Genomic DNA, 27,394 nt, shown 5'->3' with positions numbered 1-27,394 from the left:
AGAAGCAGTATGTATTTCAGGAAGGTTTTTAATAACTAAAGGATCTACAGAGACTTTTTTTGTCTTATTTCTTCATGAGGTATATCTGTTATCCTTCGAATGATAATCGGATACAGACAGAATCTCTTATAAACATGATTTTTTTTATTTTGATTCAAAATAGGGCTGTTGTTAAGAGTGCAGTCCTCAGAAACAGAAGTTTTCTTTAAACCAGAAAGCTGTATTATCTTTTCCCCTACAGCTTATCCTGCACCCACTGAAACAAAAGAGATGTAAAAACTCAAAGTCCTACAGTTGAGAGAGCATCAAACTTTGTGTGGGTAACAATCTTTGCTGCTGGTGATTCCCACATGAGTTTGTGAAGCTGCAGTTTGTCCCATTTGGCTGGGAGAATACTGTTCCCTGTATTTAGTTTTCAAGATAGCTGCAGTCTAGCTAGCAGATCACAGTGTCAGGCTGCCACCTCCTCCTCCTTTTTTTTTCCCATTGAAGGAAATATGCTCAACCTCTCCCCACTCCCAATGTCCATTACGACTTAGGTGGCTGGCATTCCTACTCATTTTTACTTTACGTGCAGCCTCTTACTACATGTAATCTCCACAGATCACGATTAACATTACAGGCACCAACAATCTTGATTTATATTATGGATTACTCCAGTGGCACACTCTTCAGTACATCACCAACAGAAGGAAGAAGAATGGACTTAAAGGCTTTTTTGCAATGGTAACTATACTATAGTAAAGAAAAAGAAAGAGTAAAAATAATTTAGAAAATTGCAAACATTATGCCAAATGCTCAAAGTCTATATTAACTTGTTAAATTTAAAAATCTGCAGTAAAGAGGAACATCCTCATCTGGAATGAATTTTTCATGCTTTGTATATAGCACTGTTCCAAGGAACTGTATTAAAATGGTATCTGTCTTTTTCAGACAAGAACAAGTCAGTGTTCTGTATCAGAACATACACATAGTGGAACCAAGATTAATCCAGCCTTACGAACATGTCATTAAGAACTTCATCCGAGAGATCAAACTTCAAAGCACGGAGATGGAAACCTTAGCCATTGCTGTGAAAAGGTATATTAAGCGATGTTTCTAGTTCAGTTACGCAGTTACTTTTCCTCCATCACACTTGGTGAGATAAATTACTGTGAGTTAATGCCAAAATGTGCCAAACAATATTTTCATAAACTGAGCTCAGAGAGTATAGTTTATAAGCATACATGTGCATAAGCACATATAGCAGATTACAAATGATTCCCTGCTTATATTTTTGGATAAGACCTGGACCAAATTTTTAAGGCTACATTCTTATGTTTAATACATAAAATATTTTGATTTCTCTTCCTTGGCTGTAACATTGAGTTTTAGCATGCATTACTATTACACTTTCATTTAACAAAACATCTTTTTGCTTCTCCAGCTTTAGAGGATGTATTTACCTATTGTAATTACTTGGTCCTTGTGATCTTGCATCATCGCTACTGAAACCGAACAGATTAGCTCATAGAGTTCTTTGTGTGGTGATGAAAGATACTATAGTTATCCTTTTGAAATCTCTTCATAGGAAAGCAGAGGGGGCCTTACATTTCTGTAATTTAAATTTCGAAATGCAGATGTGATTTATTTCATACTGATAATCTGTTGTCTACTGTTATTTAAAATCTAATTTGCCTGTATTTTCAAATTAACTTGTGGTTTTGGCTCCCAAACGCACTCCTTCCAAAGTCTGGGCAGTGTTCAGCTGTTTCTGTGTCTGTCTGTCTAGTTTGTTTGAGCTTATATAGGCAGCTGTGTTTAACACAAATTTGCTGAGAAGCCAGAGGGTAATTCGTAAGCCTGTATTTACTTTTAAATTTTAGAGCTCAGGATAAAGCAGCAGTTCAGCTCAGTGAGCTGGAGGAAGAGATGGAACAACGGATACAGGCTGCAGAGCATAAAGTTAAAAAGGAAGTGAGTATTTTGTATTTACAGAATTTCACAGTTACCAAACTCTCAGTGGTCTTAGGAAGAACTGATGACCAAGTGATTCTTTGATCCTGATGGACTGATTCAAGCCACTGAAGGCAGGGCCTGGAAGAAAAGAAGCTGTCCATGAGATAGGAAATATAGTCACTTAATGCTCTTCCAAAGAGGAACAGGTGCTCCGATGAAATAAACAAAGGAAAATTCTCCTTTCCTTTCTGTGAGAAAGTGGTGAGGTAGAGGAATTTGTTTCTGAGTCCAGTATTGGAAGCAGATTGGAAAAATGACCTTTCACCAGGAAAGAAAGGAATCTAATTCTAGTACTAGTAGTAGATGAATTTGTGTAGAAATTAAAGCTCAGATCATTTGTTCTTAATTTGTGAATCTGCCTGCAGCAGTGGTCTTTCTTTCCCCTGTTGGTATGTTCAGATCCTGTAATTACATTTTAAAGAGTTGTAGACAAGAGGGAGGATATTTTTGAAAGCCCGAACCTCTTGAAGTTGATGGGAAATTCTCTGTTATTGCAGTGTGCTGAAGTTTTAGCCATTGTTTTAGCCCACTTGTAGACTTGATGGCAAAGAATCCTCTTCCCCTTGCTTATTGAAAGATACAGTTGAACCCCAGGTGATTATGTTGTTCTAAGTAGAAAGCAGCACAATAAAACCACCCTATCTTTGTTGTCTACTTCAAGTTAAAGTGTTACTAAATTCACATATGAGCAACCTAACTTTATAATATGCAAAGAATACAAATTCCTGTAAAATCTTCTAACGTGGACATAATAAATTCAGCAATGAAAACATACTGTGGCCATTATTATTGGTCTGGTAGGACACAGCATACTGAACATTTTTGGTATGAGTTCTTTCACCAAAGCATTTGCAGAATAAGCAGCAGCAAAGCGCGAACAGCAAACTTGCTGATTTTAAACAGCTTATGGTAACTGATCAGTGGGGTAAATGGTATTCTGATAGATTTGTTTCAAACTTCATCTTTTCTGTACAGAAGGAAACACTCCTACCATAACATGTTTCAGTTGTTTTTCTGGAAAGAAAATGTAATGGCATAAAAATGTTAAAATATCACTCCAGGAAAAACAGTGTATCATAATGTATTTAATTAATGAAACTGCAACTCTCAGTGCAAATATTTTTCCTGTTTAAAGAAATAGTAAGCATTTATGTTCAGGAAACAAATACATTTGTTTTGGAAAATGTCCTTTCTGTACAAGATGGTAAATCACTGAAACAAAATTGAAGAATCTTGTTCAATACTGTAAAAAGATGACTGGGAAATGTGTCTTCATTTAAGAACATCCTCAATTATGTACCAGCAATATGTGAAAACACTGAATATGAATGGTTAATGCACAGATGTGTTTTTACATGTTCTAAAAAGAAAGCCTCATGATTCAGCAAAATTCCGTGTACTTTGCAATACTAGTGAAAGATCTGTTCTTTGGCTTGAAGTGCTAAAAAGAAGAAGAAAAGAAAGAAAAAAAAATGTGTGGGTTGGTATTTCACCTTTCATGCCTAGATATAAATATCAAAGATGGGCTGTAACTTGTTTCTCATGGCTCTCTTTACGGTTTTTACTCCTGAATGTTCCATTTAGCTCATAGCTCCACTTACTCCACCTACTAAAACGCCCTGAGAGTAAATGTAAGATATTTGCTTTGTGGGATTGTACTAAGCCACTAATCTTAATGCCTGTACTCAAGACTATTGTTTGTCAGAATGATCTCATTCATGCAACTGCAGCACCTTCTTCTGTGTGATAGTATCTGCAGTTTGAGCATATCTCCCTATATATTTTTCTTTAAGAGAAGCAAACAGTTACCAACAACTCATACATTAGCAATCTACGTAGGTGCCAACAGCAAGAGAATCCAGTCTAAACTGATTACTTTGGTTGATTACCATTTTAACACACGGATGTCAGCATAACATAGGAAAGAACTGAATTGTGAGCAAAGTCCCTGTCCGTCTCTCTGTTTCTGCCTGAAAACCCAACTGGTCTCATGGACACCATGTAGCCGTGCTGAATACTGGGTTCTTGTGTAGTGAAACTGTGTACTTAAATACCAGGGAGTGACTGGAGCTAGTTAAACACATGCTCATGCATAGCCCTGGGAACATACCATTCTTTTCATTGTCAGTTCAAAACTGTTTTTGGGGTAGCTTCCTTTCAAAATTTCTTGGTTTTGATTAAAATAAAACAGTCACTCACTAGGTTTAATATTCGGTCCAAGTCTACATGAAACTGCATTATTAAAGATGCTGTCACCCACATACCTTTTACAAAGCATGGGCCTGTAATATTCAAACGCTTACAAGGGATAAATTTTAAAAGATAAACAGGAATAAATAAATAACTGATGGTGGTACAATAAAACTATTATTAGAACGTTGTATTTTGAGCTATAGAAGGCTGCTTTGAAAAAGAGGATTAATTTCCTGGAATATGTGTAACACTGATTTGTGTGTGTGTTTGTATATTTTCATATATAAATACTCACAGAAAATTTGAACAATACTTCTTTCAGTTTTATTTTAGACATTGGGAATGTTAAGCACAGGAGAATATGACATGAATAACGAACACCAAATTGACCTACATCTTTGCTTCCAGCTGTTTAGTATTTCATTTTTGTGAATATTTTATAAGTGAATGGCAATAACAGAATCAATATCTGTGGATCCTAAGAAAGGTAGCCATTGACTTAATGGAAAGACAAAATTACACAAATCAGTCTAAAAGGAAAATGTTTGGCTTTTCAAATTGATGACTGCATTTTTTAAAGAAACATTTGAAACCTGTCTTGACTCTTAATAAGATAACATATTACAGGAGAAACGAAAAGCTGAAGAAGCACTAAATGAACTGAAGCGCCAGTATGATACTGAAGTTGGGGATCTTCAGGTGACGATAAAAAAACTTAAGAAGGTAAGTGGCTTGAAGTCATGGCTCAGATATTGTAAGAAATGCTGACCTGATGAAGTGCCTTCTGGAAGATGGATAATCACAACTATAGCTTTTTAATTTAATGTGTATTAGTAATGGGCGACTTGAAGAAGAAGTTTTAGGTTGTGTTAATATTAATATTGCAATTATGTTGTCTGCTATTTGATACATTAGAAATAGCCTAATATATTGCCTCCAAGTGTTCGTAATTCATAGAATTAGGTGAAATTGGCAAGGCCAAATATAGTGATGTACTATGTTATAATAATATGGTGCCTTTTGGCAAACAAGTCCAGTTCTCTCAGTACTGCAAATGTTAATGGTAGAGGTGGGTTTAAACTGTAATCTTAAAATGAAATCAAAAGTGGAACTAGTTATTACTAGTCTAAACTTAAATCCAATGTGAATTTTTCAGTTAATACCTAACTCTTTAAGACAAACCAACATCTCAGGTATGAATATTGGTTTGGGTTATTTTGTAATCTAGTTTTAATTTTGTGATTAGCGTTTGCTACAAGTGTTAGCAACATTATAGCAACCACAGAGGTTCTTATGAAATTACAGCATTGATAGAAATGGATATTCTCATGCGAAATAATGAAAGCTTGTGTTACAGATACTACGGAGAACTGATGTTGATGAGGTAGCGTGTTTTTTAATTATTTATTTAGTGGCGGCATACCTGTTTCTATCTTAGTATCTAGCTTTTGTGTCACTAATAACACAGAATAAATACTTCTGGCAAATCTACAGAGTACAGAGCGCATATTAAATGTTTTTAAGTATTCACTTAAAAGTAAATTATGAAACTGGAATTTTTTTGGAAGGCATGCTGCTTACTCATGCAATTGGGAAAACTATAGATTTTAAAAACTTTCATAACTGAACACATTTGGGGTAATTTAATATGACATCCATTACTTTTTACGTTCTTATGTTCAGTCAAGAACATACATTAATTTTTCGTGTGTTTATTCTTTTAGCTAGAGGAGCAATCCAAAAACATAAATCACAAGGAAGATGTGGTTGAACTGAAAAAAAGGATACATGATATGTTGCTGGTAAGAGATGATTATCATTAACAAATTAATTTATATTAATTTAGATTGTTTTTTCGCATTTTGTCCTAGGTGTTTTGGTGATTAAGCTAAGAAATATACTTTCTAAGTTGTTGGTAGGTATATGGGGATCTTCATCTTGAGGGGAACAAGCCTTCTATTTAAATGGATACACATTGCAGGTATAATATTTCGAAATGGCTTGAAATGATATAATCTCATTTTTATATAGCAGAAATTGAAAAATCAAAATTCAGTAATGTTCTTAGAGGCTAGATTATTGACTAGCATAATTCTGGTGGTTTTTGTTTTAGTGTTACAATATGTCAACATTTTACAGAAGTGACTGACAGCTAGCATCTAACTAATATCTACTTTCTTTTTTTTAAGGAAAATCAGAAACTTAAGAAAGATCTTTTAGAAGCACAAACAAATATAGCTTTTCTGCAGAGTGAATTGGATAGTTTGAAAAGCGAGTATGCAGATCAGAGTTTGAACACTGAGAGGTAAGGTATTTTTACATGATAATATTTTCAACAGGGGAAGAAATCTGTTATCTATTGTAGTTATTATGTATGCAGTTGGTAACTTTATTTTCTTAATTTGCTGTAATTGACAAGTATGCATTTGACAGTGTGCAAAGTATGCCATAACTGCTGTTCACTTAGGTTATCGGGGCTCTGAAAGAGCAAGTACCTGACATGATACAAACTCTTACAATCATGTGAGGAAGCCCATTGATTTTACTGGAACTTCAGTTAGGAGTAAAAGTTATAGCATCAGGCACTGTTTTCCTCCGTGACTTGCACTCACATGAATAACTCTATGAATGTCAGGGAAAATAAAGTTTGAAAGCCTCCCACATCAATCTCAACCATGTTTTCCTGAAAGCAAATGAGAGCTGCTTCCATATATTCATATTCATTTAATGGTGCCTGTATGACAGTTTCATGATACTATTATCTTCATTCACAGCTTTTGTGGACATACAATGGCTGAGATCAATGAAGTAATCAAATTTTTTCCTTATGCATAAAATTGCTTTTAACATATTTCAGCAATCCAAAATGTAAAAAGAGAAAAATATGAATTTAGAAATATCTTAAAACATTATATTTTTTCCCCACTGTATATTTACCACCTTTGAAAAATGTTGACTGTTGAGTTATAGTACTGCCTTAGCAGAGGACAAAAAAAGAAAAAAAAAAAAGGCAAGAGGACCTCTGTAAAGAATAACTTACTTATTTTTTTTACAGAGATCTAGAAATGATCCGAGAGTATACTGAAGACAGAGATAATCTGGAAAGACAAATTGAAATACTTCAGTAAGTTCACAGTAATTCAGTCTTCTAGTAACAGATTTTGTCCAACAATGTTTAGGGGTAGATAGTTTTCTAGTTATGTAAAAGGCTTGGATTCATTTTGGGAAAAAATATCAAGTCAAATATTGAAATGGCCTCAATTCTCATAGAAAGGACTCTGCAAATCTATATCATTTCATCTTAGATTTGTGTTCCTGTATTGTTGAGCTGGATGCTCATGTGACAAGTAATTGCTGTGCTATCTGAGTTTTGTATTCTTCTCTGGTGTTTTCATTTAATCTCTTCCTTTTCAAAACAAAAAAAGGCAGATCACATCTTGTCCCTTCAAAACTTCAGTTTGAGAAGTCTGGACTCATTTGGAGTGGCATTAATTGCCCTCTTGATTTCCTGTTTTTAGCCTAAAGTAACTGCGCACCGGGTGTTTATATGTCTTATGCATGAAAGTTTTTGGCAGCTAATCCACGATGTCTCTCCTTATGCCTTCTAAAATACTTTTTCCATTTTTTTTCCTCTCTGCTTGTTAAACAGAGACATAGAGGATCATCTTATGCCATTGGTTTTTAAGCAGAGCTCTCCACTGACTTAAGTGACCCAAAAGGATTAACCAAAGCTGGCACTTTCTTGAATTCAGTATTTGGTAGTATGTGATTACTGAGCCAATAACACTTTGGGTTTTTTTCTTTTTTTCACTAGCCTCATTGACTTTATAAGCTGAATGAAATCTGAGTATATCCATTCTGTTCTCAGTATTATTACTTGGCTCCTTTTTTATTGACTTCATTTCTCCGGTAACTCCCTGTCTTACCGTTATCTGGAAAGTTCTAAGTGTGTGCAGTGCTGTACAAGGCACGCCCAAACAGATTTTTGTTTTCAAGCAGTACCACCGTGAATAGTTTCATATCTTTAGTTAATTTCTTTATCTTAATTGTATCCTTTCTGTTAAGTAACTGAACATCTCTCCTTAGAGTTATCTCAGCAACGCTTAAAGTATAGTCACATTTTATCTCAAAAATGGCTGTTCCAGTTTAGTGCCCTGTTGTGGTTTGTTACAACTGTTCCTACAGTGTTGTCCTTTTTTCCTCAGCTGATCACAGAGCATGTCAGGTCATGTAAGTGTAAAGTGAAACAGCATTTCGTAGGTCACCACTGGATTTTAAAATTCACAGTGCTTTTCTAATCTACAGTCATTTGAGTATACAATAACACAGTTCTGGCCCAAATTACTCCTTAGTGCTCATCAAAAAAAAATAGTTTTTTTGATATGTATTTTTTCAGATTTTCTTTGTTATAAGTTATATATCTTATTAAATAAGTTTTCTTTGCTATACTCTTGCAAATTAAACTATGTTTCTCTGTTAGATCAGCTAATAGAAAGCTACATGACAGCAATGATGGCTTAAGAAGTGCACTGGAAAACAGTTTGAGCAAGTACAACAGGTCGTTGGTATGTAATTATATTTTAATATTATACATAATTGTATATTGTTTTAACCATTGATTTATATATGAATATATGATTTATATGTGTTAATTATTAATTATAAAACATAATACAATTATATTATCTTTTACAAGTAGGTTTTAGAAAGAATACATTGAGTGCAAATTTGTACTTCAGTGCATACTCAGAAAACTCAGTTTCTTTCAATGAACTCGTTTTGGGTTTACACTTAAATAGTTGGGTTTTTGTTAGTTTGCTTGGATTTTGTAAAATAACAGAGCTTATGTTAGAGCACAGCTGCTTTCTGAGGTGCTTTAGAAAGTAGTAAATTTTTATATGCTGTGGCCAAATGTATCTGATGAGGTGAATAAATCAGCAGCTTCCTTTGTACTGAAGTGAATGTGTTCATATTGTTTACATTGAAACGTTCTACAACCAAAAATGCACTTTCTTAGGAAACTGCTTTCCTCTTGGCAAAGCCTCAGTCTAATCTCAACTTTTATCAAGGCAAGCTACTGGACAAAGGGGTAGCAGGGACCTCTGGTAGTACAGAACTCATTCAGACCATTTGGGGCCATCTCTGCTGTACCGGGATCTATTTTAACAGTTGTAACCTACCATCCTCCAAACCAGAGCGTGGAAGGATTGAAGGCAGTGAAAATGCCTATCTTAGTTTACCATTTTGTCATGCTGGGAAAAATTTTTAACTCCAAAACCAATGGTCAGGCAAGGCTTATGTCACCACAAAACCAGCCAATTGTTTCAGAAGGACAGAGCCAGAGCAGTGGGCCCAGAGACCATATTGGCCAGAAAGGAGGAAAACAGTGGTCGTTGCCTGTTTCCAGCATACCATATCAGTGAATGTGAGTGCCTTTTGCTGATACAGGCTCCCGGAGTTTCACTACAGATGCAACAAGAGCATTTCCTTCCTCTATGCCCATAAACTTAAGGAAGGGAGGCAGGTTACAGAGAATAGAGAAGAAACTGTTCTCAGTGAGTGAATTTAAAGGAGGGAGGGCAGAATGTAAGAAAGACTTTGTCAGGTGCTGTCAGTTGAGACCTGTCTTCTCCACAGTCCCACTCAAGAACCAGAAAGTATCTCTACTGGAACCAGCTCAGCCAGTGACATTTCCTCTTCCATCTTAGTCATCAACATGCATGTACTGGCTGTCTTTTAAAGAACACAAGGAAAATTCTCTTGCCTGTTCTCTAAATATTACTTTTCAAAGTTCGTTATTTCAAAGTGTTAGAGGTATAGTCATTGACATCACCCTTTTGGGAAATTCCGTTATCTTTTGTGATTGAGTGTGGCCAGCAGATCCAGTGTTAAAGCAACAACGGAGCCTAAATGATATCTATAACGTGCTGCATGTAATGTAATGCGTTGATGTCCAGGAGCATTTAAAGGAAGAGGTTTAATTAAAAGTAAGCAGTTGAATATACATGAAAGTACACAGTAGTAATTTTGAGGATTTACACTTTTATCATCACAAACCTGGATGCTTAAACTGTTTGTATCAAACCTATCATGCATTTGTTATGTGTCTGTTGCAGCGGCTAGCAAATACCTCCCCAGGAAATACTGTTTCCAGAAACAGTCCCAAATGTAGTGGTGGACAGTCTCCTCTAAACCCCCGGTATGACAGGTAAGCCAGTTTTGCTTTTACTAAGTTTAAAAAGGATGGAACATTGCAAACATCTTGGAAGACCGAATACTGTCAAATAACAGAATAATTCTGTCTGATTCAGAAAGAATGTGTGACCTATAGCATTTGATCCAAAGTATAATGAAATCAACAGGAATCTTTTTGATGACTTCAGAGAGGACAGGAAAACTCTTTTCAGTGCTAATTAATGAACTTGCACAGAATTTGAACAGCTTTGTGTTTGATCTTAGCTTATTTTGATTCTAATTTGTTTCTCAGTCTCCCTCCCTTTCTCCAAGGAGCCAAAAAGCTACTGAGGACCTCTACTAAGTAGTTTCCTCAGTACATAGAAAATAAAGCATTTTTTATTAATATCTTTAGCCTGTATGTCTGGTTTTCCTGTGTAATAATTGTCACAAAGGTATTTGGGCCTAATTCTTCAAATAAATACGCATTGTCATCTTGCACTGATGTGCAAGAGTAGTAAGTGCACTTGGGTGTTAACACAGTAAGAGTCACAGAGAACAGAAAGTTATCTAAATGCAAATATAAATGATCAGAGCTGCTTTGGTTTTATACTTACTGGATGCAAGTCATTGATCAGAACTTCCTCAATTCATTGCAAGGCTCTCATTGACATCACTGAGTGTTGGATTCTGCCTCAAAAGCTGTAGAACTTTTTTTCTTTTTTTAAAATAGCTGGAACTGTCATTAAAAATGTATGTTCTTACCCAACTGATACTGTTTTGTCTTATTCTTTTGGTGTTACTTCAAACTGTACAGAGATCTTTAACAGAGTTCTTATGTAGCCTCTGTTTTACATTTTGCCAGTGGGTTGAATATCTTTTGTAGGGATTAAGTTGGCTTCATACTAATAATATCCAAATTCATTCAGTACTGTTACTGATTCTGCTATCTCCGTTTGAGGGAGATGTTTGCTGGCTATAAAGTTTTGCTTGCCATGAACTGAGTCCTTCTGCTGAATGCAGATAAAACCAATTCTCTTATGTCGGACCCTCTGCAAATTTTGTAAGATGTGTCCATTACCAAGCTGCACATTGGACTGAGTAATTTTCTGAGGTTAGGGAAGGGATGAGTAAAACCTATTTAGGAGGTTTAGTGATATCCTTCTCTGAGAATATTTATTAATATCTGCTGTTTGGTGCAATCCTTTGCATTCGAATGAAAGTGAGAAACACAAGCTTCTTTAGAAGAAAGTTTATGTGCTGGGATAAAACTTACCCTCAACAGGTATGATTTAGTAGTATCAAAGGAGAGAGTGAGATTGAATTTCCCAAAATGCCTTGTTCATTTTCAGCAGTTTGTCTCCTAACATCAGATCACTGTTCAGAAATACTGATTTGCATTTGAACCTGTTTTAAGCAATTTACATTACCAAGTATACTTTTTCAGTTGCATAATATATCTTAGTCTAAGTTGCTTTAAGCACATATGGAATTCCCACCGTTGAATCCATGCTTCAGTGATGTTGAAAATTGACTAATAAAGAACTTTATTTCAGGGAATGCCTGACTCTCTTAACTTTATTATAGCATGCCCCCTTCTTTAATATTTCAGTGATTTGCTATAGGCTTGTGGGTACACAATGGATATTGGATACAAACAGCATGGATATTGTGATATTCCAAAGCAAAGATAATGCTCCTTCACATGAATATTGATTATGCTGGGAGCATGGAAATAAGACAGTTCTGAATATTGTTGCAGTAAAAAAATGTTGCCTCTAACATCTCTGGTTAGCCCACTTGCAGAGGGGAATTATACTGGCCTTGGTAACAGCTTCATAATCCCGAGAATGCCCGCTGTGTGCTCTTCTGTAGTGTGCCGTTGTGTTGGGAGCGCCTGGCTCCAGCAGCAAAGCAGCTTTACAAGGAATCACACTGGCCTTGGTTGTTGGAGCAGCTCAGTGCTTCGTGTCCGTTCCCATAGGACGGAGCCAAACTGGTTCTTTCCTCTCTGCCATGACTTTGAGACATTTTTTACCTCACTTTAATTTGTGCATGTCCACACCTTGCTGCAGGAACCGGATGATGATTGTAGTCATAATACACTTTTTAAGAGATTGATTCTTTTAAGATTCCCTCTACTCATCTTTCTTTTCTGCAGCTCCTTTTGCACAAATAAAAGTAAACTCTTTTTTTCTGTAAGCCATGCTGCCATTGCTGCATCCGTTTTAGTATCCTTATGTATTATGACATCCAGAACAAAAAAAAGATGTTATTTTGAAGGAGGGGAGAATGGAAAGAAGGGACTTCCGTTTAGTGCCTTAAGTTTTACATAGCCAACCAAACTGTAACAAAACATGTCTCTGCAGCTTCTTCCTCCACTGAAATTCTGAACTCCATTGCCTACTTGTCTGTGTTCATAGTTGTTACCTATTGGCCTGTATGAATCTGTGAGCAAAGGGCTGGATGCATTCATATAAATTAGATACAGCACATCAAGGTCATTTCCCATATGTGACATTAGCAAAACCATTAGCACTGAGCTATCATTTTCTGCCTTTGATATCTTCATAGTGCTTTGTTTTCTGACTCTCTTTAAAACAATTATTTTAAGTATGAATAAATAGGCGTTCTTAGTCTTGGGAAGTCTTCATCAGATTACATAAATGAATGTGAACATGAGCAGATATGATTAAAAAGACTCTTTAAGTGGGAAGGCAAAACAAGGCAGTGACATATGCCTTAAAATATGTAGCTAGCATTTCTATCTATTGACCATTCCAGAATGGCTCAGATTTTGTTGGTAAAAAGAACTGTAAAATAAAATGTTGTTGTTGATTTTCTTTTCTTTTTTTTTTTTTATTTCTTACTAGATCATCTCATTCTTCTTGTGTGGATGAAGATTATGATTCTTTAGCTCTTTGTGATCCTATGCAAAGGATAAACTGTGAGGTTGACAGCTTACCTGAGAGCTGTTTTGACAGTGGTTTGTCTACCCTCAGAGACTCAAATGAATATGATTCAGAAGTGGAATACAGGCATCAAAGGATTTTTCAAAGGTCACAGTGTATGCAAGAAAGCTTTGGTGGTGATGCTTCCGATACTGATGTAAGTGCTAGACTTGCTGCATTTCTAAAAACAACCTTTGGTTGGAGACAAAATTAACTTCCTGTTTTTAAAATGAAATGGATCTTTGCCCTAAGTATTTGGGTTATATGCATTTAAATTAGATTACTGAGAACTTTTCTGTAGAATTTTACTCTTAAAAAAAAAAAAAAAAAAAACTGTTTTGATAGCTTCGTTAGACTTTAATCGGTAATTTGCGTTTCAAAGTACGTTTCGTATTTTTAAAGGTTGTTAAACCGCCTGGAGGCAGAAGTCCGTTTTCTAATTAAAAAGCGAATACCATAGAACTAAAATAGGTTTCAATTCAAATGTTCTTACTGTGCTGTGGCAGTGAATGGAAAGATGACATATATAAGAATAATATTGTTAGTGCATACATCAGTTTACGCAATAAGTGTCAGAGCACTTTAGAAAGGGTTATTGTCTCCATTTTATTGACAGAGAAACGGAGATCTTTACTGAGGACCACGTAGCAAGAGTAGCAGCATTAATGGTAGAAGACAGGTTTTTTGAGAGCAGGTCTTTCACTGTGTCCAATCAGTTTGCTTTTGAAAATGCCAGGAATAGTGCTGATTAAAGCTATCTGCTGTGTTCTATTTAGTTTAGCTTTAGTAGTAGTACTCTGGAGAGTTATGTCTTACAGAAAATTTTTTAAAGGAAGTTTTGAAATATTTTTTCAAACTGTTACGAACAGAAGTTTCATTCAGTCTTAGCTCTGCCTTTCCAAAAAAAGCATACTTTTCTTGCTGGAGCTACCACACTGGTTTGTACTTTCAGGTTCCAGATATCAGGGATGAAGAAACATACAGTCCTGACAACAGCAGTACGGTATTAGACTGGAAGCCTTCACGACCAGTAAGTCGAAGCAGCTCAGTTGCCTCCACAAGGAAATACATATCTGCTATTCCACCTCAGGTAACCAGTTATTAAAAAATAAATGAATAAAAAATTGATGTCCAGAACTATATTGTGAGATTTCTTAAATGAATTGAATCAGAATCTTTTTACTTTCAGTCAGATGAAAGAGAAAGTACTCCGAAATACCCAAGTTCAGAGAAGGCTTACAAGATAGTTCTTGCTGGAGATGCAGCAGTGGGAAAATCCAGTTTCCTTATGAGACTCTGTAAGAATGAATTTCGAGGCAATACCAGTGCAACCCTGGGTATGATTTTTTTTCTTCTTAAAATACTAAAATGAATTTATACTATTCTGCAACAGTGATGGGTGAAAAGAACAAGCTCTGTGATCCCCAGGGATTTCCTAACTATACACATGCAGTTTCTTAGCCTGTAAGATCTAAATGTCTGCTAAAGCCTACAAGTGTGTAACTGCTATTTAGAGTGGAGAATAGGGTACTACTTCAATTTAGTTTCTCTGTATAAAGCGTGAAACCTGTTCCTGAACAATATAAAGCACCAATAAAGGGAGTTTTAGTGTGATGTTCTTAGAACCTGTTTACAAAGTCTTTTCTGCATTTTCCATTGCCATCCTGTCTTCTCAGCTCTTTCCTACTTCTTTAGTCTTTCATACTATCATTTGATGTCTTTCATTCTATTTGTGATCTCCATTTCTTCAAAATGTTATTGAAGCTTTAGTTCAAAAGCTGCTGGAGGGATTTCTGACTGGCTTGTTCTGTATATTATCATAACCATCAGCTAACAAACTTGTCTTATTGATTCCAAAGACTGAATTTTCATCTTCTAGTGAAATCATAGCTATGTGTATTTGTTTCATCTGCTTTGAGTCAGGATTTTTGTTCCAACTGATTTTTTTTCCCTCTCTTTGGCATTTGAAATAGAATCTGCTTTATGAAACATTTTCTCTTATTCCATAAAACTATTTGGTAAAATAAAGCAGAGAGGGATCTTCTTGTTTGCTTGTCATAACACCAAATTTGTATCAGTGCTCCTGGGAAAATATGTGGGCAAAATATTCCTTTAAATGTTTTTCTAAAGTCAAATGGAATATTCATTCCCATACTCAGGGGATTACTGCATTTTAGGCTTATAGGAATTATTGAAATCTCACAATTTATTAAAAGAGATGTCATTTGAAGTAACGTTTATGCTGCCCTTTTATATGGAACATTACTTTTCATTTTCTGTGATCTGTTAATGTTATTGATGTTTGTAAAGTTAATATTGACTAGACTATACACATTCTTTTCAGGTGTGGATTTTCAAATGAAAAGACTAGTTGTTGATGGAGAACCTACAGTGCTACAACTGTGGGACACAGCTGGGCAAGAGAGGTTAGTGATTCTCTGCAACTTATGTAATTTCAGTTGTTTTGTTTCTAAATGATGTTTGCCTTTTTTCATCTAGGTGCAAAAAAAAAAGAAAGCAATAAATATTACATGGCCCTATTGTAAATATGTCGATATTGGCCACATGCCTCTGTAGACAGATGTGATTTTGCTCTGCTGTGACTGAGACAGGTGGAGCATTTATCTGTTCACTATGGCGATGCGTGAGATTACCTTTTATCTGTGCAGAGAGTACTAGTTGAGATTCAACTCAGCATTAATTAATTACATCTGTATGTCTCCCTCTCTTACATTACTATAAAAGGAGGGAGTAGGAGTACATTGTTTCTTCCATTGCTTGCTTTGTCCTTATAGACCTGTATTTCTGAACAGGCTCAATCTGAGAGATTTTCGTGACCACTTCCCTTGAAATTCCTGATCCTGATTTGCATTGTATTCAGTGAATGAAATATCTTCTCTCTTCCTCCAAAGACCCTGGAGAGATCTACAGCAGAATTGTACAGATTGCTGAACGTATGTCAAGGATGCTCAGATTACTGTATTGGATTTCCACAAAATCCAATGGCATCCTTACCTGTAAAGAACCATTACTTCTTTACAGAAGTAATGCTGTTGGTGCTTATTAAGAGGTTACTCTGACACCTGGGAAGGCAGTTTAATCTGTTCACAAGCTATGATCTGTATGGGGCCATATGTGTTTACTTTTGTCTAAGTGGATTATGTGAAGTAGGTAGAGACCCAATTACTCTCCTTTGTGAAAAATATTTCTTATATAACATAAATGCTTAGTTGGCATACTTCATTGTTATGTTGATGGAAAAAACAGCTCTCTATAGCTTGATAAATTAATTCCTGGACTGAGTTTATTGAGTTCATATTTTCTTCAAATGTAGCAGAGTAACCTGTTCAGTTTCTGAATTTGTGTGAGCCTAAAAGCCTTGCCATGTAATCAAAGCCCAGTGCAAAGCAGGTGTCTGTACTAGATAAACTATAGTTTTTTTTAATATAAAAAAAGTTTTGATTGGTGATTAGGATAGAATCCTATGGATTTTTATGGAGCATTTGTAGATCTGTTTAAGTAATTTTCAAAAACTTTTCTAAGAATTCAGCTGTGAGAAAACACACAATGTGGATGGGACAAATCTATTTAGTAGTGTAATCAAGTAATGCTATGTTGTTAATGACATGAAATTAGAATTCTTTTTTGTAAATGTGGCCTTACACAAGTCTTCTTTTTTCCTAAAAGATTTCGAAGTATTGCTAAATCATACTTTAGAAGAGCAGATGGTGTCTTACTGTTATATGATGTAACATGTGAAAGAAGTTTTCTTAATGTACGAGAATGGGTGGATATGATTGAGGTAAGAAACTTAAATTATATAAAACTTGCAAGCTGTATTTCACTGTGTTGTTATCTTATTATTTAAAGTCAGGAATTGAGTGTTGCTGTTGAGAAGCTCATTATTTGGTTCAGAATTCCAAAGTCTTTTTTAGAGAGACTGGCTTGATTTATAAAGCTTGAATAGTGGTATAGCAAATTAGCCAAACTGCAAAGTCTAATAGAAGTACAAGTTAAATGGAATTCCTCAGGGTATTAAACTATATCCTGACATATTCAGTCAGTGGTAAAATTAGTGCACTGTGATGTTTTCTATAAAAGAGTATCATGTAATCACACTGTTTCCAGCCACTTCCTTTTGAAATGAACATGAGTGCTAGATCATTTCAGATATCCCTCCGTAGATGTCTTCAGTATTCCTTGTGTGCTCTGCATGTTAAACCAATATGTTAAATTCTATAAATTAGCTATAGTCCAAGTGAAATTTTCAGTATTCTGTTTTTACATCTTGTTTGTTTGTCTGAATACATTTAAAGAAAAAGGTTTTGTTCCTGTACCAGATGCATTTAATAGGAGGGAAAGTGATTAGTGAGAACTTAATTTCCCCTTCTGAAAACTTTTTTTTTAATCATGGTAGCAGGATCAATCTCTTTTCCTATAGTAATTTACTCATACAGCATTTAGATATAGTGACTGTTTCTATTAGATTAATTGGACACATGAAATTCCTTGTTGGCTAACAGGTCTTATGGGAATACATGCACATCTTTGCAAACTCATGTTTAAGCTGGTGCTTAAAGTATGGACTTTCTCATGAAAAGCTCTCAGCATGATTTAAAAAAAATTTTTTTTTGATAGTGTGCAAAACTTCTTTTTGTGGGAAGGAAATCAGTATGATTACTTGCTCGAGTTACATGACAATGTTAGTGATCTTTATGTATTCTGAGTGTTCTTGCAATAAAGAAATAAAATATGCTTTACAGGATGCAACTCATGAGAATATTCCAATTATGATGGTGGGAAACAAAGCAGATCTCCGCCAAGCAGTTACAGAACAAGGACAAAAATGTGTGCCTATAAACTACGGAGAAAAGCTGGCCATGGTAAGGTCTATGTCTGCTTTTTCAGTATAAAATGCTCTAAGGAACTTTAAACTGAAAAGTATGCGAAGTGCTAGTGAACTTTAAACTGAAAAGTATGCGAAGTGCTAGTAAACACAAGTCATTTTCTGGTCATTAATTTCAAATCTAGTCATCAGTATTACTGGATACTTTTCAAGAAAGTTATTCTGCTGATGGCGTGTTCTGGCTGAAATCTCATGCCGGAGTCCACTGACCTGACCTTCATTATTGGCTGACATGTTCTTCACAGTCTTTGTGGTCCAAAAAGCACGTGGACTGGGAGACTGAGCTGTTATGCTTCCAGAGAAAAATTGCTAAAGCAAGTATGAGGGGATGAGGCTCTCTACCTAACTTGTGCTTGTCTAGTTTGAGTGAAATATTTTCATCTTCAAGACACTGTCTTTTATTCCTGCCAGATCTGCAGGAAAAAGGGGCGGGGGGAAGTAACTCTCTGCTGTAAATAAAAGTACGGACAATTTTTCCATATTTTTATTAGGTGGTAAGGGAAGAATGCCTGTGTCCTGTATTTTGCAGGACAAGTGGACCATAGAGTCTTGAGTCGATGAGTGCTTGCACAGTCAAATTACTTCACTAGGGCAGGTATCATGTCTGTTACTTACAGAATAATATTCCTGGTTAAGCTAGAATACCAGTTGCTATGGGTAAAGAGTAGCTAACAGCGTAGCTTCAGTAAACTCTCCCAGCATCTCTTTTCCCATTTTGCAGTCTTGTGAGCAAGAGGATTTAGATTGGACATTGAGAGTATAATTTGTTTTTAACTCAGTTTGTTAATTAAAATATACTGAATATAAAAACCATAAAACTAAAATTAATTATACTTTATCCACTATTAAAGTGACTGTATTAGAGAAGGAAGAGGACCAGAATGAATCCTTTTCATTTAAATGGGTGTGTAATAATTCTTTGGAGTTACTGAGGGAACCAGTTGTAAGTTAAAACACCTAGAAAAAAAACATTTAAGCCTTGCGGACTTAACATTTTATTTTCTGCTCACAGAATTACAATGCACTATTCTGTGAAACAAGTGCTAAAGACGGTTCTAATATTGTAGAAGCAGTTCTTCATCTTGCTCGGTAAGTAGCCATGTTTCTATTTTCAAATAAACACATCTGCGTGTGTTTTATAAAATGCACATTATATATGTATATACACACAAAGACATACACACATGTATTTAAAATTGTACCAACATCTAATTCAGCAAATTAAATTAAAAAAGGATGCTATGTTAAGTCATTATATATCAATGCAAAACAGGATTTTTTCCTCAGTTTAATCAGATAACACATTTTTGCTTTCAGATGTTACGCTACTGTCTTAATATTAATATTGGAGCTTAGTTATGGAACTCACACCTTTAAAACCTGTTTGGTGAATGACTTTTTAATGAGATACATGGATTTACTTTCTTAATTCTTACATATATATGTATGTATATACAAAAATAATTTTTAATACATTTTACATACAGTTTTACATATAATTAAATTCTTTCATATGCATTCATACACATTCTGATTTGTCTACCAGATCATTATACATAGTTTTATTACAGATGGTTCTAATCCCAGGTATTTTCTTTGTTGTCACTTTGTCTAAATTATTTGAAAGATAGATATTCTGATTGTATCCATCCAGCAACCTGGTATTTCAATGATAAAGGATGAGCCAAACTTGATGCTTTTACTACATTTTTAAACCCTTCTTTATTACCATTTTATTTTGAGGAGTTGGCAGTATGTAATAGATTCTGTTTCTGAATTTTAAATTTGAAACGTGGAGCCTAAGGCCATAATTGCATACCGTATTCATTTAATTTTTGCAGCAGCAAAAATATACTTTTTGACACTTAGTTGGTATTTGGTTATTTCATGGTAAAATACTTTTAATTAAAATTGCTTGAATAAAAAGTATTGGTTTTCTGGGCAGGATTATTGTTTCTTCAGTCAGGACTTTGAAAAATACCTGTATTGCCAGGAAAACAAGTACATCAAAGGTGGAGCAAGAACACAGCCATTCATTTATCTCCCGGTGTCAGTGCAAAGTAAATGGTTGATTTGTTGAATGACTGGTTTACAGGAACCTGCCTGTGAATGCAGCAGTAGATTGTGAAGTTGAGAACATATACAGTACAGTTAGGTAACACTAATCACAGTTGTAAAATGACCCCGAATGTTTAAAAATGATAAATTTGTTTGTTTCCAGGATTAAACTTTTTCCAGTTGGAGCCTTTCTGTTTTTCAGAATCTCAAAAATAAAATTTTGACAGTTCACCTTGCTAACTTCAGCAATCCTCAAATACTGTAGACATTACCTAGAGACTTTATTCTGGAATGGTTGGCTGTGATTCTTTTCTTTACTCAAGACTTAGTAACTCTTATTTGTTGACAGAACATTTCTGAATTTTGAAATAAAATTTCTACAGTAACATTTCATTAGAGCAGATTGACTGCTAGACTGACCTATTACCTCTTTTTAGGGTTCCTTTCTGCCAGCATTATTATGTTGAATAATATGGTATTTTGAGAGGAACACGATGAGTTTATTCTGCTGACGTAAGGATGACTTAAATAGCACAATAAGCAGGAAATTTTAGAGCTGGCTTTTGACATTCTAGGATGCCCATAATAGGAATACAAAATCAATAATCACAGGTATATATAAAAATTTTAAGCCTACATTTGTAACAGAACATCCAACAATATACTCTAAGGATAGATGTGTACTTGAAATTGCATATTATTTAGTTTTATACTTTCAGCTATGAACATGTTTAGTTTCTGGGGTGATAGTGACAGTTACCAAATTAAAGAAAAAATGAGCAAAAGGAAAGGAAGAACATGAGACTGGTTATTGGGTATCAGAAGTTATTATATTTCTCTCACTAAGAGTGATTTGTATATAAATATTGATGCTATTTCCAAAGTAAAAACTTAAGGTATGCTTGATTGCATGTACTGAAAATTTTATTTATATTTATTTATATGCTGTTTTACAGAAAGTTTATGAATTTAACTTAAAAAGCAATAATGACAGCAGTATAAGACATGCTGAGAGAAACAGAATAGTGAACATGAATAGAAATAAGTTTATTGAGCTTTGTCCCTATTTATTTTTTTATTTACAGGGAAGTGAGAAAACGAAGTGACAATGAAGATGATACGAGGTCAGTCACCAGCCTGGCTGGGACACCTGTCAAAAAATCGGCACTCACGAAGAACTGTTGCAATGTTTGAATGACAGATTCTTTTTCTGACCTAAAAAACTTACTTGTATATTTTTACTGTTTTTTTTTTTAAAGGATAAATGAAGGATTTCAATAATGTATTTTTTTTACTGGACTTACACATTTGTGTATTTAGAAGCTGCATATCATCGAAAAAATCCAGCTTCTACTTTCTACTCATTCACATTTATGCACTTGGTTTGTCCTTTAGGCCCTGGTATTACCTTTCCTAAGTAATATAAGCCAATGAAAAGAGCTCAGAATCAATGCTAGAATACTCAGTACATACAATATTGTAATATATTTTACTTCCTTTTCCTGCTTGTTTCTTCATGGCGTCAATATTTCTTACATACAAAATATGCTATTGATAATGTCACGTATCACTCATAGGCAAAGAAAAAATTCCAGCCTTAATTAATTTCATTTCTTTTTGCTCTTGTCTGCTTATGTAGTTTTTTGAAGGCCTTAAGTTATTCCTCAATGAAACATTTCCCAGCAAAACTCCAAACCATTAAAAGGTTTCCTAGTTTCAAGTAAAGCCTAAATTCAGGGCAGTAAGTGGAATGGGGTTCCCTTGCGAGCACACAGTGGCAGATGTATGGAGTTCTGTTGTAATTACAAAAAAGTTGGTGAGTTAGAGTTTTATTTAATTTTGGGGCTTGGGGTTTGATTCAAAACTGAGAAATAGACTTTTGATTTGATCCTACATGGATTGAAATATTTGCAGAGATCATCACAGTTCCAAATTCCAGAGAAACTATAGTATCTGTGATATTTAGGATTACTGAGATGAATTAATGACCCAATACCTACATGTCTGTTTAGACTCGGTTATTACTAATATTATATAGAGATACAGATTGTCCTTTCTCCGTTTTTCAAATGTATTCCATTCAGACACTAACTGAGGGGTTGTCATAGTACTGAGGAGTATGTTTTAACTGATATTCTTTATGATTTTTTGAAGTTTTAAACCCACAGGTAAAAGAATTGCTGCACATGCACAAGCATCTATATCAGCTGTTCATTAAAAGAAATCCCTGGCATGAACAGGAACTACTTATCTTAATGAGAACAATGTTGGCCGATTTTAAGAAACCTCTGAGAAACTCACTAGCAGGTGGTGGGTCTAGGTGCCAGCATCTCTAAAACCTAAATTGTTACTGCTTATAGAAGTTCCCAGCAGTCCTGTATTTTAGTACAATTTGTATGTATTTCTACGATCAGCAAACGTGGTCCAGTTCTTCGCAGCTTTCACTAATTTTAATTGGAATGAGAAAGGAGCCCTTCTAGACCCAACTATTTCAGTCTTTTCTGTGTGTATTAAGAAAACATCTCCAAGGTGAAACATGGTTCATTAAATCAGCCTTGAGTAAAGTTTTACAGACTGATAGGAAACCCATACAACTAGCAGCTGTTACGGTATTTTATCAGCGCTGTATCTGAACACTGTATAGCTTGTGCTTTGTTACGAGTTTTATAAAATGCAGAGTTCTCAGAAATAGAATGATTCATCTCATTGAAAAAAGTACTGTCTTAAAGTAAGAAGAGCGGTGTTTTAGGCGTCCTTTCAAACCTCTCATCCAGAGTAGCTAGTCCTTAAGCAACTAACGGAAAGTGTACTCTAAAGAGACAGAGGAATGCAATGCCAGATGAATTAAGACATTTTATTTCACTTTTTCTTCTAGCCTTGTAAGAGAAATTTTATCATCTTCGAAGTATTGATGCAATCTTCACATGCAGACCTACCTTATTCCACACAGGAGATTTCAGGGTTGTAGCAGTCTCCAACCCAACACTGCAGAAGCCTCACTAGTCTTGAGACTTTTCTGGAGTAGGTAGCAGAGACTGAAAGAGATGTAGGTGTACCAAAATTGTGATGGGGGCACATATATTGTTTTCTCAGGAGAGAACTACACTTAACTGAACACATCGAGGGCCTTTAAAAAAAAAAACCAACACAACAACAAAACACAACTCCTCTTTCCACAAAGGAATGAAATGGAAGTAGAGCACTGATGGGTTATACTTCCAGATGTTCTCTCCTGCAGCAGTACAGAGAGAGGGAGACAATCCTACTCTTGGTTTCTGAAGTGTGAGCTCACAAACTGTAGGCTTTATGGAGTGTCTTCCTAGCATAAAATTCCTTCATAATCATAAGCTGTTCCTTTCATTCCAAAGTATTGCTCTTTCAGTGTTATTAACTTGTTAACTTCCAGGGCTTAGGCTGGGGCTCAGTGTTCTACTGTGTGACAGCTGAACCACAGTATCTGACAGCATCTGTGGCCTTGGCCTGTAGTAAGTGAGGTGAAATGTGTTTCCATAGACCTTGTTGACACACCTGCATGACCAATACATTTTAGTTGCGTACACGGACTCACATGAAGTTGTTTGGAAGGACTTCTGGAAGTGGTTTTGTCCTACTTCCCACTCAAAGCTGGACTGTTGCCAGCTCTAGATCAGATTAGCAGTGGCTTTCCAGGAGAAGTTGTGAAAACTCCCAAAGACAGTGATCCCACCACCTCTTTGGACAACCTGTTCTCATGCTTGCCCTCCCCTTCTGGTGAAAAACTTTTCCCCATGCCTAGCCTGAGTTTCCCAAGTCACAATTTTTAGCCATTTTCCCATTACACTGTCTGCTGCTACCAAGAGGAGTTTGGCTGTGTTCTTTGCAACTCCCCCTTTTTTGAGTAGCTATAGCTTACTGGGTCACCCATGGCCTTCTCATCACCATTACAAAATTTGTGAGGTGTTGCTTTCAAGTGCAGGTTCCAGATCCATACAGTTAGCAGTGTGTGTGTGCATGTGCAGTTACTGCTTTCTAAGGTTCTTATCCTAGAGAGTGCCATGTGAATGTCCATGGCTGTAGAGAGCCTCATTGAAGGAAGTAATTTCAGGGACCTACCTTCACACCTATTTTTCTCTCTGCAGGATTGGGCCATGGATATTTTGAATTCTTCTAATTTATTTTAATGACCAAAATTGCTCTCATGTTATTTGGCCAAGCTTTGTAAATGAAATCTCTTTTTTTAAGCTATGTAATTTTTATTTGTGTCAGATAAAGCAACTTTAATTTGAAACAGCAGGGGATTTATTTTGCTGTTGTTTTTTAAATAAGATTCAGGGTTGAAAACTATTACCTTGTTATAGTTAAATGGTCAACATTACTAGAAAAAGCACTATCAAATTGAAATGCAGCTATAGCTCAGCTGGTGCTGTTTTTAGAAATCCTGCAATTATCAGTTGCATGAAGTCTGAACATTCCCTTAATACTAGATAGAATGCAAGGTGAAGTAAGAGAACTTGGAATGAAATTATTTGTTTAAAATTAGAAATGGAAGCATCTATTTTTACATGGAAATAATGAATTATATAAGGCTTTTATTTGTTTTGCTTTGAAAAGCTACCTTGCCTTCTACCTGAAATGTAAAACAGCAAACATCAGGTTTATGCTCTGCCATGGTTGCACTACTGTACTCTTTTGTTTTTATGTTTTCATTTAGTATTTAAGAACTGTTCAATTAATTGCACAAAGTTGTTTTGTTAGCTAGTGGATGTGTTCCCTTAATACACGTATTTATTCTAAAAGGAAAAGCCTTTTGTGTTTTTCCTGACAATCTGTAAATAAGATTATTTTTATTCAGTTGACTCGGAAGTATTACTTTGTCCTATATTGTTTCTGACCCTTTTAATTGTGGCATAGTAAGCATTTGAGGCAATGATTTCTGTGAGATACTCCAAAAACATTCTGATGACGAGTGTTCTTATATCCACCTCATGCCTGTTCAACATACATTAGTGGCTTAGTGAGATGTGCTGTAACTTCTCTTACTTAATTGCTCTTAGAAGTACGGTTATGACCTAGCATGGGTTAAATGTTTTTCAATGTAACTATCATTGTATTGACTATAAAATTATGTTAGCATAAACAGTTATGTTAGCAAAAATAAATCACAATTTCACATCTGTACAGCCTGTTAAAATATATACTCTAAGCAAAATATCTACGGGCCACTCCTGCAAGGAGCACTGGGAGGATGCCCACCCCAGCAGACCCCATTAAGCTAAAAGGCTCTGCGGCAGTGCATGGTGGCAGACAGTCTGTTCATACACAGGTCCTGGTACATAGGTTTTATTTTTCCCCAGCCTGCTGCTGCGCAACATGAATAGGATAACTTTTTAGTAGAGAAAGTGAAAGATACCTAATCCAGCAGAAACCAAAGGGATATATTTATTCATATAGTCAAGACACTTTATGATCTTGGGGGGAAAACTACTTCCAAGATGTTTTTGATCGTGTCAGCTAATTGAAAGTCAACTCAGTATCTCAACCGTAGCTTAAATGCCTTTAATGCTAGCCCTGCCGTGTTTGTTACAGTGTGTATTTCTCACTATTCACTATTTGTCTGACCCTGTACAGGCTACTCATTGATTGGAGTAACTTCTAAAAACACCAGAGATTTCAGTATTGCGCTCACACTGCATTACTGATCAGGCCTAATTCTTTCTTATTGGTATCCTTAGGACTGGTAACATCATGACTCAAGGCCATTTTGTTCCACGTATCTCATTATGTGAGAAAACGCTCATTATGGTTAACAAAAATTCAACACAGCCATGCGGAATGTAGGTTCAAATGTGTTACACAGTTTGTAAAAATAAGTCCTTTTTCTACAGTTTTAGCCCTTTGAGTTGTAATTATAGATAGCTGGGCATAAATGAAATTAGTCATTAGGTGGCTAAATAACAAATAAACCCCAGCTGTGCAGGTTTCCTAGTGAGTATAAAGCAAAGTATTTAAAATAAAGTGTATTTTCATACATGTATGGGGAACAAATTCAGTGAATGTTGGTTGTCTGTGCCAACTTCTATTAAAGACTGTATATTATATAAATAAGCAGGCTCTAAAGTGCAAAAACTTTTGAAACTTAATTTATACTGTTTACAAGTAGAACTGTGGTGTTCATGCAGTTTGCTCTGCCTCAAAGCTACACATCACTGCGTTCTCTGTAATTTTGTACATATATATGTTTTAAAAACTACCCATTCTCTGTATTGCAAATTGCCGTACAATAAAATATGCTTTAACAGCCATTTAGTGCAGTGTATTTCCTTTATGTCACTGGTCAAAGGCAGCAGTCCACCTGAGCATCCGTGACCTGCCAACCTAATAGGGTTAAGGTTCACCAGTTTCTGTGGCCAACAGCATACAAGAGCGATGCAGCTACCACCGTCTCTGGCTGCCTCTGACTCCTTGGCCTCAATGAACAATCGTCCATTTACATATGGGTGGACAGGAGATGTCCCTCACTGGGAGTCCTGAGCAAGGCTTGAAATTATGCCCTTGTATCTTTACTGAGATGCTTAAATCACCCTGTCTCTGTGTCACTGGAACATGATATTGGTAAGGTAAGAAAGAAAACAAAAAGATAACCAAGCAAAGTAAGCCTACTGCAAATACACTTTACATTCTTTATATGGGGATCTATGAAAATGCTTGGGGGTCAAAAAAGACACCCCAGACCCCCAACTGAAAGCCCCTTCAGGTAAAATGAGCAACTTTATTGTGGATCCAATAGTAATATTATCTTCTCTGAAGTATTATATTTCTTATACATTCTTAAGTACTGTACTCAAAATAATACACTCCATTTTAATAAAAAAGGTAATTGGGGACAACCTACTGGAAATACTGTAGATTTTTAAGTTAGTCTTCAGTTTTACTGGTGGAACTGCTCTAGTATGTGTTCCTAGTTGTAACAACAGCTGCTGCTTTGCTGAGCGCTACTGAGATCTGTCTTTCTGGCAAAGTTTTGTCTCCTTGAGAGGCAAGAGGTCAGAGTGACAAGGGTTTAGCAGTGTGCTGCATACCTTCTTTTCCTAGGCTTGGAGCCAAACTTTGCCCTTTTGGCCCTGGCAGTTCTCAA

The 27,394-nt window shown here is 35.6% G+C and overlaps 1 protein-coding gene across 1 annotated transcript in view; it reads left to right on the top strand.

The window, feature by feature from the left end:
• The window catches only part of LOC112978799 (ras and EF-hand domain-containing protein), a 39,196-nt gene extending 12,635 nt beyond the window's left edge, over positions 1 to 26,561 (top strand). The window contains exons 2-17 of the mRNA XM_026092530.2: positions 934 to 1,080; positions 1,866 to 1,956; positions 4,819 to 4,914; positions 5,916 to 5,993; positions 6,381 to 6,496; positions 7,247 to 7,315; positions 8,672 to 8,756; positions 10,308 to 10,399; positions 13,239 to 13,473; positions 14,269 to 14,406; positions 14,506 to 14,653; positions 15,661 to 15,742; positions 17,004 to 17,118; positions 18,080 to 18,199; positions 19,235 to 19,311; positions 21,366 to 26,561. Coding sequence (XP_025948315.1) covers positions 934 to 1,080; positions 1,866 to 1,956; positions 4,819 to 4,914; positions 5,916 to 5,993; positions 6,381 to 6,496; positions 7,247 to 7,315; positions 8,672 to 8,756; positions 10,308 to 10,399; positions 13,239 to 13,473; positions 14,269 to 14,406; positions 14,506 to 14,653; positions 15,661 to 15,742; positions 17,004 to 17,118; positions 18,080 to 18,199; positions 19,235 to 19,311; positions 21,366 to 21,474 — 1,798 coding nt within the window. The 3' untranslated portion in view covers positions 21,475 to 26,561. The remainder of the gene's footprint in view (positions 1 to 933; positions 1,081 to 1,865; positions 1,957 to 4,818; positions 4,915 to 5,915; positions 5,994 to 6,380; positions 6,497 to 7,246; positions 7,316 to 8,671; positions 8,757 to 10,307; positions 10,400 to 13,238; positions 13,474 to 14,268; positions 14,407 to 14,505; positions 14,654 to 15,660; positions 15,743 to 17,003; positions 17,119 to 18,079; positions 18,200 to 19,234; positions 19,312 to 21,365) is intronic.
• The last annotated feature ends 833 nt before the right edge of the window (positions 26,562 to 27,394 follow it).

Source organism: Dromaius novaehollandiae, chromosome Z, assembly GCF_036370855.1.
Source record: "Dromaius novaehollandiae isolate bDroNov1 chromosome Z, bDroNov1.hap1, whole genome shotgun sequence".
NCBI lineage: Eukaryota > Metazoa > Chordata > Aves > Casuariiformes > Dromaiidae > Dromaius > Dromaius novaehollandiae.
The sequence above is the reverse complement of the archived record's forward strand: the minus strand, read 5'-3'. Positions and strand labels throughout refer to the sequence as shown.